We start from the raw sequence: 18,009 nt of genomic DNA, 5'->3' as shown, positions 1-18,009 counted from the left end.
TCATAAAGAAACCAACTGCAAACAAAGCACTGGAAACTGAAGAGTCAGTCTGAGAGCGTGGCGCTGAAAGCATGCTAACTGTACTGTGTGCTTATTAGTCTCACCTCCTTGGCAATTTTTTCCTCCCTGAGTTTGAGAACCATTAAAAACGGGATTTTACAAAAGTCAAGGTGCAGGACTTAAAAATATGTAACATTTCATCTGAATTGTAAAATCCTGACTAACGAGTCTGTGCAAAAACTGTGTAGCAATCCCAGCAGATCAGCTGATCTCCATGCCAACTCACATCAACCAATGGATCGGGTCCCTTCTACTGTAGGGCTTGCCATTTAAGCTACTTTGCAACTAAATCTACAAGCTGCTTTGCAACCCACTTCTATCCCTGTACTTTTCTGCATTCGCAACTCCATCTATTTCGATAAGATTCCCAAACCACTGGCAGAATTGATAAATGGACTAGCTCTTATATAGTGCTTTTGTACTCTACTTAAACACTCAAAAGCTTTTATACAACATGCCTCATTCACAAATTAACACTCATTCACACAGTTACTTTTTGTAATACCTAAGTGCCTTCTATCTAACTTTCACACACATTCACTCGACCATGAACGCATTGGAGGGTTCAGTATTTTCTGCAAGGCATGCAGACTGGAGGCTGGAGCAAGCAAAGCGCAAACCACTAACTTTCAAACTAGGAGAACCTGTTCTATGGCCACCTCATAAACTGAGAGAGCAGATCCTGAACATGACAGAGCCTCCACCGTGTTCTACAGATCGGTATAGATACGCACTCTAGTACCTCTCCCCTGACCTACTCTGTACATTTTGACAACGACATTCCTAAAATTTCAAGTTTGGATTTATCAAAACACAACAACAAACAAAGTCTGGCTCCAATCAAGAAATGATGATACTTAAAATATCAGCAAAGATCTCTTTTATGTTGACTCAAAAACACACATTTTCAGGGTGAATCTTCATGAGGGTCAGCAATGTCATGTCTGATGTCAGTGAGGTAGCAGAATAGAGTCAATACCTCCAATTATAAATGCCCGCAGATAAAAATAAGAATCTTCTGCCTAAAGCGATCCCTACTGAAATGCTGTCTGCTTTCAGGCTCTCTGTTCCATCCACAGTGAAGCAGTTTGTGTGTTCCTGACGCCAGACAGGGGCATTAGATTAGTGGGGTGTGAAACATCTTCACTGGCATCCTTTTCGGCCTCCAAAAGCCTCATTGAGACTCCCTGACCCTCTTTTCAGCAGCATGGTTTTATTATTTTAAATCTCTGCCGCTTTCTCAATGAGACAGAGAAATGCCTGCTTGGACACATTAGCACTGGGGAGATAGGAGATTTGGACCAGCCTAAATCCACTTAGTCCTGTGGAGAGTTTTTGTGCGAGTGCCATCTATTCTGCTTCCTGGCCTCAACTCAGTCGCTCCTCTTATCTTGTGAGTTTAAGCTGCTTTTTGCATTTTAACACACACACACACACACACACACACACACACACACACACACACACACACACACACACACACACAATATCAACTACTTGCTCACGTGTGTACCCCCATTTAGAACAAGTGAGTGAAACAGGGGCTGAAAAAAAGATACTCAAGAAGCATCATCTAGTAAACTCAGTCACAACATGTCAAACTAGAGAGTCACACACACTCCAGTGGAGGGAAAAGGCATTCCCAGTATCGTGTGCCATCTAATGACTGTCAAAAAAAAAAGACATACTTGGAACTATTAGAAAACACTGACTTCTGCTGAATTTGTTGCTCTCATTTTTCTTGATTTTGAAAATAGTTTCTAAAATCTGCCAACTGTGATGGGTTTATTGTTAAAAAAGCCTCAGTGACAACAAAAATACATTGATTGAACAAGTGAAATCTACTTAAAAAGTGTAGCAGCAGAAAACAGTGTTACCAATCACTACAGGTTCTCTATGCCAAATCAGATTAAAGTTACTGGACTCTGAAGCATAAAAAGGCCCCCAACTCAAAGGATGAACTAGTGTCTACACATAACAGACAACGTAGTAAAAAGAAAATAACTAAGTTGTCAGTTTGTTACTAGCAGCCTGCCACAAAAACACATTATTTGTTCCCATTTCTTTAGATGAATCTATGAAAATGCCAAAGACTACACAGTGTGAGACAGGCATGAAATAGTATTTTGCAACAACAAAGTGATCCCAACGAGCTATTAGCTGAAAACTTGTCATATCTCAACATGGTGTTGTTAAAAAAAAAAGATGAACAGTATCTGAAAATCATGTCGAAAATCAACAGCCAGGAATGATTTTACATTTACATTTACATCGGAGAAACCAAACAGCCACTTCATAAATGCATGGCACAACATAGGAGGGCCACCTCGACAGGACAAGACTCAGCTGTACGTAGGCATCTAAAGGACAAAGGTCATTCTTTCGAGGATACCAATGTTCACATTTTGGACGGAGAAGACAGATGGTTTCAAAGAGGAGTAAAAGAAGCCATCTATGTTCACTGTGAACGACCATCTTTGAACAGAGGGGTGGTCTACAGCACCAACTGTTTGCCATCTATAATCCAGTTTTGAAAAACTTAAAGAAGTCCAGTCGCTTTTCTTTTCAATCTTAGAACATTCATAACATTCATAGAAAAACAAACAGTGGAATCCTATCAGTCATGGATTGACCTCCCCAGAGCCCAGACCTCAAGATTATTGAAGCAGTGTGGGATCATGTTGACAGAGAACAGAACAAAAGGCAGAAACATCCAAAGAAGAGCTTTGAATGTCCTTCAAGAAGCCTGGAAAACTATTCCTGAAGACTACTTTCCTGAAGAAATGACAAGAAAGCTGCCTAAGAGAGTTCAGACTGTGCTGAAGAGTAAAGGTGGTCACACCAAATATTCACTTCCAAGCTCATTAGAATTGTACAAATGCTGTTTTTGCCTTATATACTGTATTTCCATATATATTTGCACATTTCAGTACATCCTTTCACTCTTTTCCCCCATTTTCCTAGCAAAATGAGGTGGCTCAAGAGTTTTTGCACTACTGTAATTCACTAAGCGGGCATAAAATGGTACTTTCTTTGTATTTCAGTTTTCACTGTGTCCTTTCAGGTTTCTCTCCAAAAAGCAACAAGCATGTGTAATTTGCTACCTGGAAAGGTAGCAATTGGGAGGTAAACTGCTGACCTAAGGATGGAAAAATGGACGAGTGACAAATGAGTAGTGCCGTTGATTTAATGTGACCATTTCACAACGAGGACAAAAAGGCAGTGAAATGACTCACTAAAACTTTCAAATGCATTGACATGACATGAAAAACACCCTTAAAAGCAGCCTACTACAATTTAAACTTTGTGCTTCCAGCTGATTAATGATACAGAAATACAAATGGAGGCCAGTAAATGAAGGTTTAAAATTGCAGCAGCATTTCAGTCATCCTTTCTCAAAAAAAAGGTTAAGAAAGATTTTTCCTTTTTTTTTTTTTTACAAAACAAGTACAAAATGTGAACCTTCTACCTGTGTTAAATGTGCCTGCGTTTATTTACCTTGTGCATTAAATGTGGATGGGAGTGACCGGAGCAGGGATACATTAATGAAGGTATTAATGTATCAAACTGGACTTGCCACTTATATAGGCTCGATATAGTGGGGCTGTCATGAGAAACTTGAAGGCAGCAGCTGTGTTTAACTGTAATAAATCACTCACAGTCTTGTACTTGACTATATACTCCACAATGGGCATCCCTCCGTCGTCCTGCTTGACCAGCCCCAGCCTGTAGGCCCTGCCCATGTCCCTCTGCCCGTGGACTGCTGGCGGACTCGGCTCTCCTGAGGAAGACATGAGGCAGAGGCTGAGATGTAAAACAATGTCTTTGTGTGAGTATGTGTGTGTTGGAATGTGCATTCCCAAGGAGGGGGGCAGGTGGCAACGTGACATATGAGATAAGGATGCAGTACAAGGAGAAAGAAGGTTTAAAGCTGAATTAAATTCATATTACAAGGTAACTCCCATTGCCTGGCTATAATTAATGTTGACTCCAGGTTTTTATTATTCACTGTATTTTGCTAATTGGGTCTTCTTTCTAACATTCATTCTCGGAAGCTGCACTGCTGTATATTATTAAGGATGGAAACACTTTTCCTGTGGCCTTGCCTGGATTTACTGCAATCCCGCCGTGCCAGATTGCTAGAATAAATAAAATGCTTACCGTAAACCCCTGCAGTGCATAATTTTTAATGCAGCAGTTTTACATCAAGACACAAATTTGACAGGATCTATTTCCAAGCCCAAATAATGTGAATTCATATCAGAGAAACAGGAGCAGGAAGCCGTCTCTGATAGAAACATGGCAAGGCTGCAGAGGATTGCAAATAGGCTTCATTTCACTAAGGTGCTGGTGCCTTGAATAGATTCCTGAAGAATGTTTGCATTCCAGTCACGTGGCTTTATTATGATCTATAGTTTCCACAGATGTTTTATTTCATCTGTATTTTCTAATCCTAACAGCTGATATATGCCAGTAGCTAACAATTAACCCAGTATAACTGCTATCAAACTATTATATATTAATAATATATTATTTCATTCCATACGTTGTGGTCAGAAATGTACATATACTCCTCATGGGCATGAATGTCATGGTATATTTGGACTTTTAATGACCTCTTTGAAGTGTTCTTTTTCCAGGGTAGAGTGATTGTACAGCATACATCTTTAATAACTTACTAACTGGGTGTGCTTTACACGTTTGTTTTTTGGGGGAATTTTCTAGCAAGTTGTACTTCAACAAGATGCTTTTTGTAGCCATCAACAAGTCTCTGGTGTAATTCTTGCTGGAAATTTGACCACTCATGCCCATGACCAGTGGATGTAAACTTTTGACCACATATGCATACGTCACTGATTCAGATTTGAATAAGTAAGCGGACTTACGGATGGGTAAGGTCTGGAAGGTTTCCGTGTGGCTGAAGTCGCCCTGGCCCTTTCCGTTGACAGCTGCCACTCGAACCTCGTATGTTGTGTTGGGCTCCAGTCCTGTCAGCACAACTGTGGCTGCAGAGACACAGGAACAGACATCGTGTCACCTGGAAGCAAGTGGTGACCATCCATCATGCAGATAGCAAAGCAAGTCATTAAGAAAGGGAGCTGGTTATTTTTCAGAGGGTTTCCAGTGTCATTGGAAGACAAGGAAAAAAGGGGAAATGGCAGCCTGCTGCCTGCTGTTTAGACCTCTCCAACTAGTATCCACCTGTAGGCTCCTGTGCCTATATGACTTCCCCAATTTATTTGCAGGAAGTGTAGATCCCAAACTTTAATAGCTATATTCTGCTGCTAATAAATTATTCAAAATCTCACTTGTCTGACTGAAATATGTTCAATGCTTTATTGACCTGTTAAAACTAACTAGTTTAGACAGTTACGCCTACAATTACAGGTTGGCAAAGCAGGCTTTTATAATAGAGATAGTTGGTATGATGCGAATAATGGTGCACACTTTTAAAAATTGTGGACTTTTAAAGGAAGGTATTACACACTCTTGAGCACATGAATCCCAAACACTTCTAGAGACTTCCTGTAGAGAAGGTAACTGATGATAACTCCCTCCCCACTACCAAGAACTACCTGGCATTCATCTTTTGTTATTGTTGTTGTTTTCACTGACACTATTAATAGGAACTCTGAACTAATGTAATTGCCAGCCAGTGGTTGGTAGTGAAACATGGGCTCTTGCTGTTGTCCCGTATTTTCTCATAATCCTATTTCAACCTCTTCATTTTCGCTCCAGATTGCTTCGCTGTAGCGGATACCGAGTAGCAAGCTGAAGGGAATTTTGTGCAAGGATTTTTATATTTCCCCCTGATGAGCTACAATCACACTGTATTTCTGACATATCATGTAGGCGCAATACAGTTTGGACTTCACTGCTGGTTCATTTCTCTCTGTTTTGTTCTAGAAGGGTCAACATAATAGCTGTTTGCACTTTTTTTAATGGTGGTGGCCATTGATGAATTCATACTTCTGACAATTTACTGTACATTTACAGCTGGACCAATCACTGTAACACTCAGGTCTCTCAAGGTTAGCTGAAACAAGAGACCTTAAGATTGAGTTGTATGAAGTACAGTAGATAATAGATCCTGAAGCACAGACATAGGAAAAAAGGAGGGCGCAATCAACCGTTCAAAGAGTTAATAGAAGTATGAAAAAGTTCCTGCAGTCCAAAAGCATCTACATTAAGAAGGGCATTAATTAGACTAGTACTGATACTGCAGTTTTCTGGCCTCACTGAACAGTCATAGAACTTTTTACGCTATAAACTACATGCAAAGTCACGTTTGAAAGCCTTTTAAAGTGTCTGTGTGGTTCAGCATCTTGCCCAAGGACTCTTTGACATGAAGACTAGAAAAGCCAGGAATTAAACCCCGACATTATGAAACTTCTACCACCATACTTACAACCGTTTAAATTAATCTATTGCACTTGTTTTTTTCTTTATATTGACTTAAATGCATTATTATTGCTTAGTCTGTGAAATATAGAGAGCTAGATGCATGCAATGAAAGTTAGATTTTCTATCTATCTTAGGTCATTTGTTCCAAGACTAAAAGCTTTAACTGTGGTTCTAAAATACAAGGGAGCAACCGCTTGACTCTGCTAAATGATCAATAATGAAAAACATAAGAAGATTTAGAAACTCACCTTCAACAAAGTCATAGCAAACAGTGTAGTGGAAGAGTACATGTGCCTCTGACTCTAATGAAACCACAGTAAAATATCAGATAGAATATTAATACGATAGTAACACGGAGAATTGTGCAGTGCGTCACGTTCGTACTTTAAATTACATCTAATATTGAAGAAAACAGGCAATCTCATTATCAGACCACATTACAGATTCCTATTTAAATTCTACAGTCACTTGAGCCCATTTACATAACCGTCACAACTCAAAAAATCTGGGAGAGAGTGTGTAGTGTAATGAGCTTGAGTGAAAGTTGTTGTTTTTGTTAGTCTGCACAAATTAAATACTTGAATGGTAATAGGTGCTTTTGCAGTTCTTTAGTCCTGGAACTGAAAACAAATTCTGCAATTTGCAGCCGTGCTAGGTTCATTCCAGGCTGTAAGCGGACATTTCAATTTGGGCAGAAGCATTCAAATGAAACGAGGCCAGGCGTCTCATTATATGGAAGGGTTTATTGTGTAAGGATTTTTTGCTGAGGTTATCTGAAATGGCTTCTATGATTATATGACGACACTTGGTGTGGCTTGTAATTAGTCTGGCTCACTTTAATATTTCTGCTTTTGCATACAGAGCTAAATTTATCTATATTAAATTGACAATCTTGTGCATTGTTCCTTTGTTCTTCTACACTATCTGCTTATATGTGCCTATATGTGATGTATGTATTTTTAAGTTCACTGCTGAAGTGCTAGTTCCTATTTAGTATTCACCTCACTGCATCTCCATACTGTAATTGACTCTGAAATGAGGGGATATTAGTGATAAGCCCTTCAGGTTTGTCAGGCCCGCTTATCACCCGACCATTCGTCCTCTGGCTTTCATATTCCATCCATCCATCTATCCATCCATCCTTCACCTCATGGTGTACTTTTCACCAACAGGCTCAGAAATCAATTTGCAGTCATAAAGCATAGGAAGAGGAGGAATGCGATCTTTCAGCTCAGACAGATTCTGGCGCTCTCCCCATGACGTGTTTGAGTTTCTTCATGACCCAACAACATCTCAGAGCCAAGGCTTTGAAGGAGCACATGGCAGCTCATGCAATACGGTGGAAACTTGGAGACCGTATTGCATGAGGTGTTAGTTGGTGTATGTGAGGTAGACAGAGAGAAATATTGATTTAAACTAGATAGGATAATCTGGTGTGTTGAAGCATAATCTTCACAGTCTGATAACTAAGTTTGAAACTATGAATAGAAGATAGAACATTTCTATCTTGAAGTTCATGTGCTTTATCAAAGTGGAACTGGTAAATAGCAGTAATTACTTAAGGGTCAATAGTATATAATCTATGTGAATGTTTTTCATGTATTTAATGTGGGAAAAGAAAAGAAACAGCTTTCTTTATATTCAACCGAGTTTGAGGAGGTCATTTAATTATTTGAGTTTATTGATTAGTTTATCAACTAGATTAAGTTGACAATGCTTTCACAGTAAATTATTTACATTTCTGTTTTTTAATGTATTATTTAGATAATTTAATATTTATGTACTCATCTTTAAAACAGTGAGAATAACTTAACTGTTGTGTGGATCCCTCATATTTACTCACTGACTATATATAAAAGACCCTGAGTCCTTTAATTGTTTGTGAAGTCTGGATTTGAAGCTTCAACCTGAGCTTGATTGGTTACATTGTAACCCAGGTTCTCTGAGGGGAGAGAATATCGTGCCACTCTATTTATTCTACATCTATGGCACTTGAGAGACGTTGACACAGTAATTCCAAAACATACATGTAGGTGTTGGATTTAGACATAAAGCACTTGCATAGAAATAAACTCCGGCCTCTAGTGTAAAGTGTGTGAAGACTAGAAAGGTGGTATATAAATCCAATTCTACCTTCCTGGTTCCTGTTACTTCGTTTAGAAGTACCGTACCCCCCCCCCTCAAACAGCCCTTTTGAATGTCTCCCTAGTATGGCCACAACACCTCACTCTTGGAACACTTTTTTGCCACATGTACAATGGGGCAAAAAAGTATTTAGTCAGCCACCGATTGTGCAAGTTCCCCCACCTAAAATGATGACAGAGGTCAGTAATTTGCGCCAGAGGTACACTTCAACTGTGAGAGACAGAATGTGAAAAAAAAATCCATGAATCCACATGGTAGGATTTGTAAAGAATTTATTGGTAAATCAGGGTGGAAAATAAGTATTTGGTCAATAACAAAAATACAACTCAATACTTTGTAACATAACCTTTGTTGGCAATAACAGAGGTCAAACGTTTACTATAGGTCTTTACCAGGTTTGCACACACAGTAGCTGGTATTTTGGCCCATTCCTCCATGCAGATCTTCTCGAGAGCAGTGATGTTTTGGGGCTGTCGCCGAGCAACACGGACTTTCAACTCCCGCCACAGATTTTCTATGGGGTTGAGGTCTGGAGACTGGCTAGGCCACTCCAGGACTTTCAAATGCTTCTTACGGAGCCACTCCTTTGTTGCCCGGGCGGTGTGTTTTGGATCATTGTCATGTTGGAAGACCCAGCCTCGTTTCATCTTCAAAGTTCTCACTGATGGAAGGAGGCTTTGGCTCAAAATCTCACGATACATGGCCCCATTCATTCTGTCCTTAACACGGATCAGTCGTCCTGTCCCCTTGGCAGAAAAACAGCCCCATAGCATGATGTTTCCACCCCCATGCTTCACAGTAGGTATGGTGTTCTTGGGATGCAACTCAGTATTCTTCTTCCTCCAAACACGACGAGTTGAGTTTATACCAAAAAGTCCTACTTTGGTTTCATCTGACCACATGACATTCTCCCAATCCTCTGCTGTATCATCCATGTGCTCTCTGGCAAACTTCAGACGGGCCTGGACATGCACTGGCTTCAGCAGCGGAACACGTCTGGCACTGCGGGATTTGATTCCCTGCCGTTGTAGTGTGTTACTGATGGTGACCTTTGTTACTTTGGTCCCAGCTCTCTGCAGGTCATTCACCAGGTCCCCCCGTGTGGTTCTGGGATCTTTGCTCACCGTTCTCATGATCATTTTGACCCCACGGGATGAGATCTTGCGTGGAGCCCCAGATCGAGGGAGATTATCAGTGGTCTTGTATGTCTTCCATTTTCTGATGATTGCTCCCACAGTTGATTTTTTCACACCAAGCTGCTTGCCTATTGTAGATTCACTCTTCCCAGTCTGGTGCAGGTCTACAATACTTTTCCTGGTGTCCTTCGAAAGCTCTTTGGTCTTGGCCATGGCGGAGTTTGGAGTCTGACTGTTTGAGGCTGTGGACAGGTGTCTTTTATACAGATGATGAGTTCAAACAGGTGCCATTCATATAGGTAACGAGTGGGGGACAGAAAAGCTTCTTACAGAAGACGTTACAGGTCTGTGAGAGCCAGAGATTTTCCTTGTTTGAGGTGACCAAATACTTATTTTCCACCGTGATTTACGAATAAATTCTTTACAAATCCTACCATGTGAATTCATGGATTTTTTTTTCACATTCTGTCTCTCACAGTTGAAGTGTACCTCTGGTGCAAATTACTGACCTCTGTCATCATTTTAAGTGGGGGAACTTGCACAATCGGTGGCTGACTAAATACTTTTTTGCCCCACTGTATTACAAACCACGTCTCAGCTGTTTGTGGAGGTAAAATACGTCCGCACAATTACGCTCAGCCATTGTTGTGAGTGCGCGCCAGGGGTCGGCCAGACATTTATACAGCCGTATTTCACACATGACTATGAAAGGCGGAAGAGGAAGTAGTTCCTTTGAATGTAGACAATCCGAATGTTATAGTTTCTTTCCACTGTGTTCCTGTTAATGATAAACTACAAATTTACTCTAAATTACTAAAATATCGATATTTTAATGTGAGAATCGATTCTAGAACATAAATGATTGGTATCGGAGGAATCGATATTTCAGGATCGATCCGCACATCACTAGCGCGGAAGTAGGATTCGTCACGTCATCACTTAACGACCGGATAATCCCATGCGCCTTATGGTCCGAAAAGTACGGTAAAACAGCATGCTAACATGTTAGTAATCTGCTGTATAGGAGATGTCCTTCATAATCAGTTCTATACTAGACACAACTGTGATTGCCAAAATGATCATCAAAGGTCTGTCAAATAAGACATGAAACAACCAACTATGACTACAAATTTCTTAGGAAAGTCTTTACGTAGGTTGTAAATTAAGTAAGAATTGGGTTTACTTAATGATGGACTTCAGTGCAGTCAGATAACCCCTTCAAATCAGGATTTTTTATTCCATAAAGACATTATAGAAAACTGAAAAACGCAAAAAACACATGAAACCTGAAAAATAAGAAAGCATTTTACACATCATTAGACTGTAGAAAACTCAGAAGGCTTATAGTGAAAATATGAGTAAGAATCAGTTGTTGACAGTGTTTTCAACTTGCTGGTATATTCTGGTAAAAAATCTTGAGATTTCCATAAAATAAGCTGAGAATGTAAATAGATTCATGCTTTTTCATTGATCTGATAAAATTCAACCTGCCTGAGCCATAAAATGAAAATGGGTATGGAAAAGAGTTGAAGAGGGCTTTTAGCAGACTTCACAATAACAATATGTAATTGGGTCAAACTTAACAGCGGATAAATGTTTCTCCCATTTCACTCAGTCAGTGTATATTACAGCGATTTTTAGGGAAGGTAACTGGCATGAAAAAAAGGGGGGGGGGAAGCGAAAGCTGTGGATAAAAATAAAGTTTACACTTACTCTGGACACTGTGTGACTTGACATCCCTCCAGTCCTGTGAGCCCACCTCCTTGTACTGGACCAGATAGTAGTTGATGGGAACGCCTCCATGAGAGTCTGGCTTCATAAATGTTACGGTCGCTAGGCGCTGGGAGACAGCTGACAGACGAACTGAGTATGGATTCGATGGCGCAACTGGAAACACAAAAAATAAAGGCATGACACAAACAAGCAGACAATTTCCATGTAGTTGTTTTCCTTTGCAATCGTGTTGTTTTGCTATGAAATAAGCCTTGTCTAATCCACTTGCATGGTGTCAGAAACAGAATCCTGTTTCACAAACTTAGGAATGAATTCAAAACAACCTTTTCCTTTGCCTTATGCACTGACTGTGTAGAGAAAGGAAAAGACTGAGTAAGGCTGAAAGCACCAGATATAACCTTTAATTTTTCAGTTGTCATGCATCAACATCATTCATCATGCAACTATTATTTAGGAGTAAATCAGCGAATACTTGATGAGGAATTATAACTACAAACATAGGTCTAAACACGATAAGATAAGATAAGATAACCTTTATTAGTCCCACACGTGGGAAATTTGTTTTGTCACAGCAGGAAGTGGACAGTGCAAAAGTTATATAGCAAAAATTAGAATACAATAAGAATAAAATACTGTACACAACTGTACAGAATAGAATAAAATAAAATACTATATACAGTAGAATAAATAGAATAAAATATACAATAGGATAAAAATAGAATACAAATGCTTAATACAACTGAGTAAAAATACAACTTTGTCAGATAAAGAGTATTGCACTTAGTGTTATTGCACATGTGTGGATGTGTGTGTTTGATCAGTTGGAGTCTTTGTTGTGGAGTCTGACAGAAGTGGGGAGGAAAAACCTGCGAAATCTCTCCGTCCCACACCGTGGGTGCCGCAGCCTGCCACTGAAGAAGCTGCTCAGTGCTGTCAGAGTTTCCTGCATGGGGTGGGAGATGTTGTCCAACAGGGATGAAAGCATAGCCACCATTCTCCTGCCACTCACCACCTCCACTGGGTCCAGAGGGCATCCTAGAACAGAGCTGGCCCTTCTGATCAGCCTGTTCAGTCTCTTCCTGTCCCCGGCAGAGATGTTGCCACCCCAGCAGACCACACCGTAAAAGATAGCTGAGGCCACCACAGAGTCATAGAAGGTCTTCAGGAGTGGGCCCTCCACTCCAAACGACCTGAGTCTCATCAGCAGGTACAGCCTGCTCTGCCCTTTCCTGTAGAGGGCTTCTGAATTATGAGTCCAGTCCAGTTTGTTGTTCAGATGAACACCAAGGTACCTGTAGCAGTCCACAGCCTCAATGTCCATACCTTTGATGTTCAGTGGAGGATGTTTGTGCCTGCGGAAGTGTACCACCAGCTCCTTGGTTTTACTGGTGTTGATGTGGAGGTAGTTCAGCTGGCACCAGTCCACAAAGTCTTGGGTCAGTCCTGTGTACTCCTTGTCGTCCCCATCAGTGATGAGGCCGACTATTGCAGAGTCATCAGAGAACTTCTGCAGGAAGCACTGGGTGGAGTTGTGGGAGAAGTCTGCAGTGTAGATGGTGAAGAGGAACGGAGCCAGAACCGTTCCCTGTGGGGCCCCCGTACTGCAGACGACCCTGTCCGACACACGGCCCTGAGTTTTCACATACTGTGGTTGGTTGGCGAGGTAGTCCAAAGTCCAGGTAGTGAGGTGATGGTCCACTCCAGAGTTCTCCAGCTTGTCCTTCAGGACCGAGGGAAGAATAGCGTTGAAGGCACTGGAGAAATCAAAGAACATGATTCTCACAGTGCTTCCAGCTGTCTCCAGGTGAGCGAGGGAACAATGTAGGAGGTGAATGACGGCATCATTCGCTCCAATGCCAAGCTGGTAGGCAAACTGAAGTGGGTCCAGTGATGAGCTCACCAGGTGCCGAAGCTGAGCCAGGACCAGCCGCTCCAGGGTCTTCATCAGGTGGGATGTCAGAGCCACCGGCCTATAGCTGTTGAGGTCCTCGGGGCGTGAAGTCTTTGGCACTGGTACAACACGGGAGGTTTTCCAGAGCTGTGGGACTCTCCCCAGCCTCAGGCTCAGGTTGAAGATGCGCTCCATCACCCTACACAGTTGGTCCGCGCAGGACCTGACGACCCTTGAGCTGATGCCATCTGGGCCCACCGCCTTCTCGGCATTAATCCTCCTCAGTTCCCTCCTAACCTGGGTGGTTGAGAGAGACAGGCTGGAGCCTTGTGTTGAGTGTGTATTGGATGCTGTTATTGGGGGTGGGGAGGAGTGAGCAGGGTGAGTAGAGGAGGTGTGAAGCAGTGTTGCCAATTTAGCGACTTTGTCGCTATATTTAGCGAGTTTTCAGACCCCCTTAGCGACTTTTTTTCTAAAAAGCGACTAGCGACAAATCTGGCGACTTTTTCTGGTATTACTGGAGACTTATTTATGACGACTTTTTGACGTGAAAACACGTATCGCTCTTACTCTCAACAGGCAGCGGTGCTGCCTGGGGCACCTCATCCGTGTCAAAGCACTCCCAGGCGGAGGATAGTCCTCCCCCAGCTGCTATCAGGGCGAAGCCGCTGCTCCCGCACTGACTGTAACGCAGTCAGTTCTTTTACTGTTATGCTGTTTTGTGGATCACAAGGTTTAAAACTACTTATAAACACACACTCTCACACACAAAGTAACTCCACCAGAGTGCCAATTTCCGGTCACTTTTGCCGGTCCAGGTCCGGATAAAGGAGCAGGGTTGGAATTGTGACATTAAAAAACAATAATTGCTAAAAGAAATTTAATTTGTAGTTCTAAATAAATTCTAACTGCATTTAGGACGTTTTTTACTCACTTTATGTCTCTTCCACGATGTTATTTCTCTCTCCAACAACGTAGGTTACAATTACATTAGCATGACCAATTATGCAAATTAGGCGATGACGTCATTTGGCGGCTTCTAGCGACTTTTAGGACAACCAATAGCGATTTTCCTTACTGAGGAGTTGGCAACACTGGTGTGAAGTGTCTGAGGTGTCAGAGTTCTGATGTTTGTGGCCCGAGATGGTTCTGAGGCCTCTCCAGACTTCGCCAACGTTTTTTTGCTGAAACTGGTTCTCCATCTTCTGCCTGTAGCTGTCCTTCCCATTCCTTATCAGTCCCCTCAGCTCTCTCTGCACCCTTTTCAACTCCTCTTTGTCTTTGGATTTGAAGGCCCTCCTCTTCTGCTTGAGAACAGCTTTAATTTTTGGGGTAATCCAAGGTTTCTTGTTGGAGAAACACCACACAGTCCTGGTAGGTACGGTGTTATCCACACAGAAATTAATATAGTCAGTAATGCATGTAGTAAGGCTGTTGATGTCCTCTCCGTGGTCGTCACAGATCACCTCCCACACAGTCGACTCAAAACAATCCTTAAGCGCCTCCTCGCTCTCCTCCGACCATCTCTGTACTGTGCGGGTGGCTGGTGGCTCCCTGCGCACTAAGGGCTCATACACAGGGACAAGGTGCACCAGGTTGCGGTCAGATCTGCCCAGAGGAGGGAGAGGTGATGAACTGTATGCCTCTTCTGCATTGGCATACAGTAAGTCCAGTGTTCTATTGTCTCTGGTTGGGCATGTCACATACTGGGTGAAGGTGGGAAGCGTGGAGTCCAGTGAGACATGATTAAAGTCCCCTGATATTATGAGAGGGGCTCTCGGAGATTGTGTTTGCAGTCTGCTGACCACTGAGTGGAGAGAGTCACAGGCTGCATCCACGTTGGCTGAGGGGGGGGGCATACGCTACGAATGTGCCCAGCCACATTATTAATGAAGGAAAGAAAAAAACTATAAAGCATTTAAAATGTTTATACATTATGCAGGCAATACATCCCATTGTTGGTGGGATATTTCAGTCTAGAACAAAGAGCCAGAAAGACTGACTGTTTGACTGACTCAGATTTCCACTCCCATCAGCTGATAAGAAGCAAGCACCAGCTCATGGCACCGCTGATACCCTTATACACATCCTACTACCCAAGCTACTGAATTTGCTCCTAGCTTTTCAAGCAGCTTTGCAACCCACCTCCACAAAAGCTCATTGTTTTCATGCTGTGTGTGAATGATCAGCCATTCATGTCATTCATACCAGCTCTGACCTGTGCTGCAATGTAGTGGGGGAGGGAATTCTTGTGTTGGAGGGTGCACACTGCCAAACAGCAGATACTGCAGAAGGATAAAAAAAAAAGAAGTCTTCTAGCGTGAGTAATTTGACTAATGTAACAAAACAAATGGGAGGACCTCAGAGTACAGAGGCAATTGTCTTAATATTTATGGACCTAACTCTGACATTTACACAGCAATAACCAACTACACTGAATGTATTTTTGATCAAAGATAAATGGCACAGTGCCACCGTAATAAAACTAAAGACAGACATTGTAAAAGATTATTTTTCTATATTTGGTAAGCTTTCAAGGGTTATTTAGGAGAGATGTAATAATTCAGCTTATACAACGCCTGAGAGGAGCCTGTGTACTTTAATTTTAGGTGAAAAGATAGGACATTAAAAACATAACATTTCTATTCATGCAGATTAAAAGTGCAGGAGCTGTGTTAGTCTTTTCTTTTAGCTGGAACAGACAGGAACAGAATCTATTCTGCACAGGATGAGGATAGATATATTAAGAAATGGCCACAATGTCAGGTTTCTGTAAGTAATTTCTATTGTACATCATTTCTTTGCTAGTTTTCCCTCCTTTGTGTCACCCATGTTTAGTGTGCAACACCTTAGCCTTCCTTGATTCCTAGTTTGTTTAATTGCTTGAGTTCTGCTTTTTTTTTTTTAAATCCAGTACCATATTTTTTTATCTGTTTATATAGACACTGTGTTTTGCCTGCGTGCCGCTCCACCTGTCTCCCTGTGCATGACCACTACCTCATTGTGGGTTAAATATTTGGATTATTGGACTATAAATCCGTTCTCCTGCTGTTGCCTCCAAGATTGTTCTAGAACTGGGTGGCAATAAGCAGTGTCCATCTTTGTTCTCCTTGATATTAAGCTCACTGCAATAAATGCTTCTGCGTAAGACCTCTGAATATATTTCCTGCACAAATAAACCTTGACTCTAAAAACTTCCTGACATCACTGCCATATTAAACCTAGCCGACTCTAGACTCTAGCAATTTAATAGACAGCAACTTATTTTATTTTCAGGTAAGTTGCCACATCACTTGACTGCATCACTTGTCCTTGGATATGTTTTTGATGTGACTCAAGGTGTTTTGGTTGTATTAGTGATTCTCACTTAAAACATCAAGGCAAAATTCAGAACAGTTTGACTCACTACAAACACACTTCCACCCTCAGATTCTTCTATCAGTTTATGATCGAGCTATGAAGACAGTGTATTCTACATAAGGTACGTCTCAAATATCCGTTAAGAACACAAACATGTTCACAGTGTGTTTTCTTGCGTGTGCCTGAGTGTGTGTTGTGCTGAATTGTAAGAGTCACAAACTCTTCTAAAACCTACTGTTTCCTGCAAGACGACATTTTTGGTCAGCTTTTTGCTCACTACTTTTTTCTTCCTTAGCTAGAGCAATTCAATCTGCACTAAAGATAATTAGACTGCACTATTGTGTATTAGCCCTCGCTACCGTAAATTAGGGAGTACTTCAGTTAAATTGCGAGGGGTATGGTAAATCAGCCAGCACTATTTGAGATTAGGCGAGGCTGAATAGGGGTTGGGAGTTGTAGTGGAATTTATCTTCCTGAGAATTGCAAATAAGGCTATTACCATTAGTAGAGAGGTAGAGGGTTACAAAGTAGTTGAATGGCTGGAGTTACTGGGAGAGCGGTTATTGAAAAGCTGCAGGGTCCCTGAGACGTCCACATGTTCTGGTCTTGAAATTGAGTTGCTAGCCTCATTAGCGCATTAGTGGCAGTTCTGCAGACTCACCTGCCTGGGCCAAAATGAACTCCTGGTATCGAACTCCAATGTTGTTTCTGGCCGTGCAGTTGTAGCGGCCAAAGTCTCTGTCGGACATAGGAGTCACCTGGACGCAGATAAACAATACAGTCGATCACAATTCATATTAAAACTAAAGATTTCACTTGGACTTTTCTGCTTTCGCTCCAACTGTGCTCGATATATAACTGTGCTTTATATACTAAACATGCACTGAATAATATGTGTTTTTGGTGTTCATAGGACTGATTTGAAACAGAATTATACTGATATGCTTTGGCATGACCTTAAAAACACCTTCCAGTGGGGCTGATTTGAGACAATTCTGCAAAAACGAGAGGATCAAAATCTTCCACAGCCTTATGAAAGACTTGAATGCTTCATTGCCGTTCTTGCTGACAAGATAACCAGTTAATAGGTTTGGGGGGTGATTACTTTTTCACACAGGTCCATGTAGATTTGGATAACAACTTTTTCTGTAATAAATGAAATCATCATTTAAAACTGAGTATGGGTGTCTAGTTTTCATGACTTCTTCAGTTAAAAGCATCCTTTATGACAAACTATTCACAATGACCACCACTGGGGTTTCGCTTACTTCCATTAAA

The 18,009-nt window shown here is 41.5% G+C and overlaps 1 protein-coding gene across 7 annotated transcripts in view; it reads right to left on the bottom strand.

Moving 5' to 3' along the window:
- ncam2 (neural cell adhesion molecule 2) overlaps positions 1 to 18,009 on the bottom strand; it is a 454,622-nt gene that overhangs the window by 43,072 nt on the left and 393,541 nt on the right. For all 7 annotated transcript variants that reach the window (XM_082525243.1, XM_082525248.1, XM_082525245.1 and 4 more), the window contains 4 exons: positions 17,393 to 17,489; positions 11,460 to 11,633; positions 4,947 to 5,066; positions 3,720 to 3,841 (listed from right to left, as the gene is read on the bottom strand). In XM_082525243.1, coding sequence (XP_082381369.1) covers positions 3,720 to 3,841; positions 4,947 to 5,066; positions 11,460 to 11,633; positions 17,393 to 17,489 — 513 coding nt within the window. The remainder of the gene's footprint in view (positions 1 to 3,719; positions 3,842 to 4,946; positions 5,067 to 11,459; positions 11,634 to 17,392; positions 17,490 to 18,009) is intronic.

This window comes from Aulonocara stuartgranti (assembly GCF_965226115.1).
Source record: "Aulonocara stuartgranti genome assembly, chromosome: 23".
Taxonomy (NCBI): domain Eukaryota; kingdom Metazoa; phylum Chordata; class Actinopteri; order Cichliformes; family Cichlidae; genus Aulonocara; species Aulonocara stuartgranti.
The sequence above is the reverse complement of the archived record's forward strand: the minus strand, read 5'-3'. Positions and strand labels throughout refer to the sequence as shown.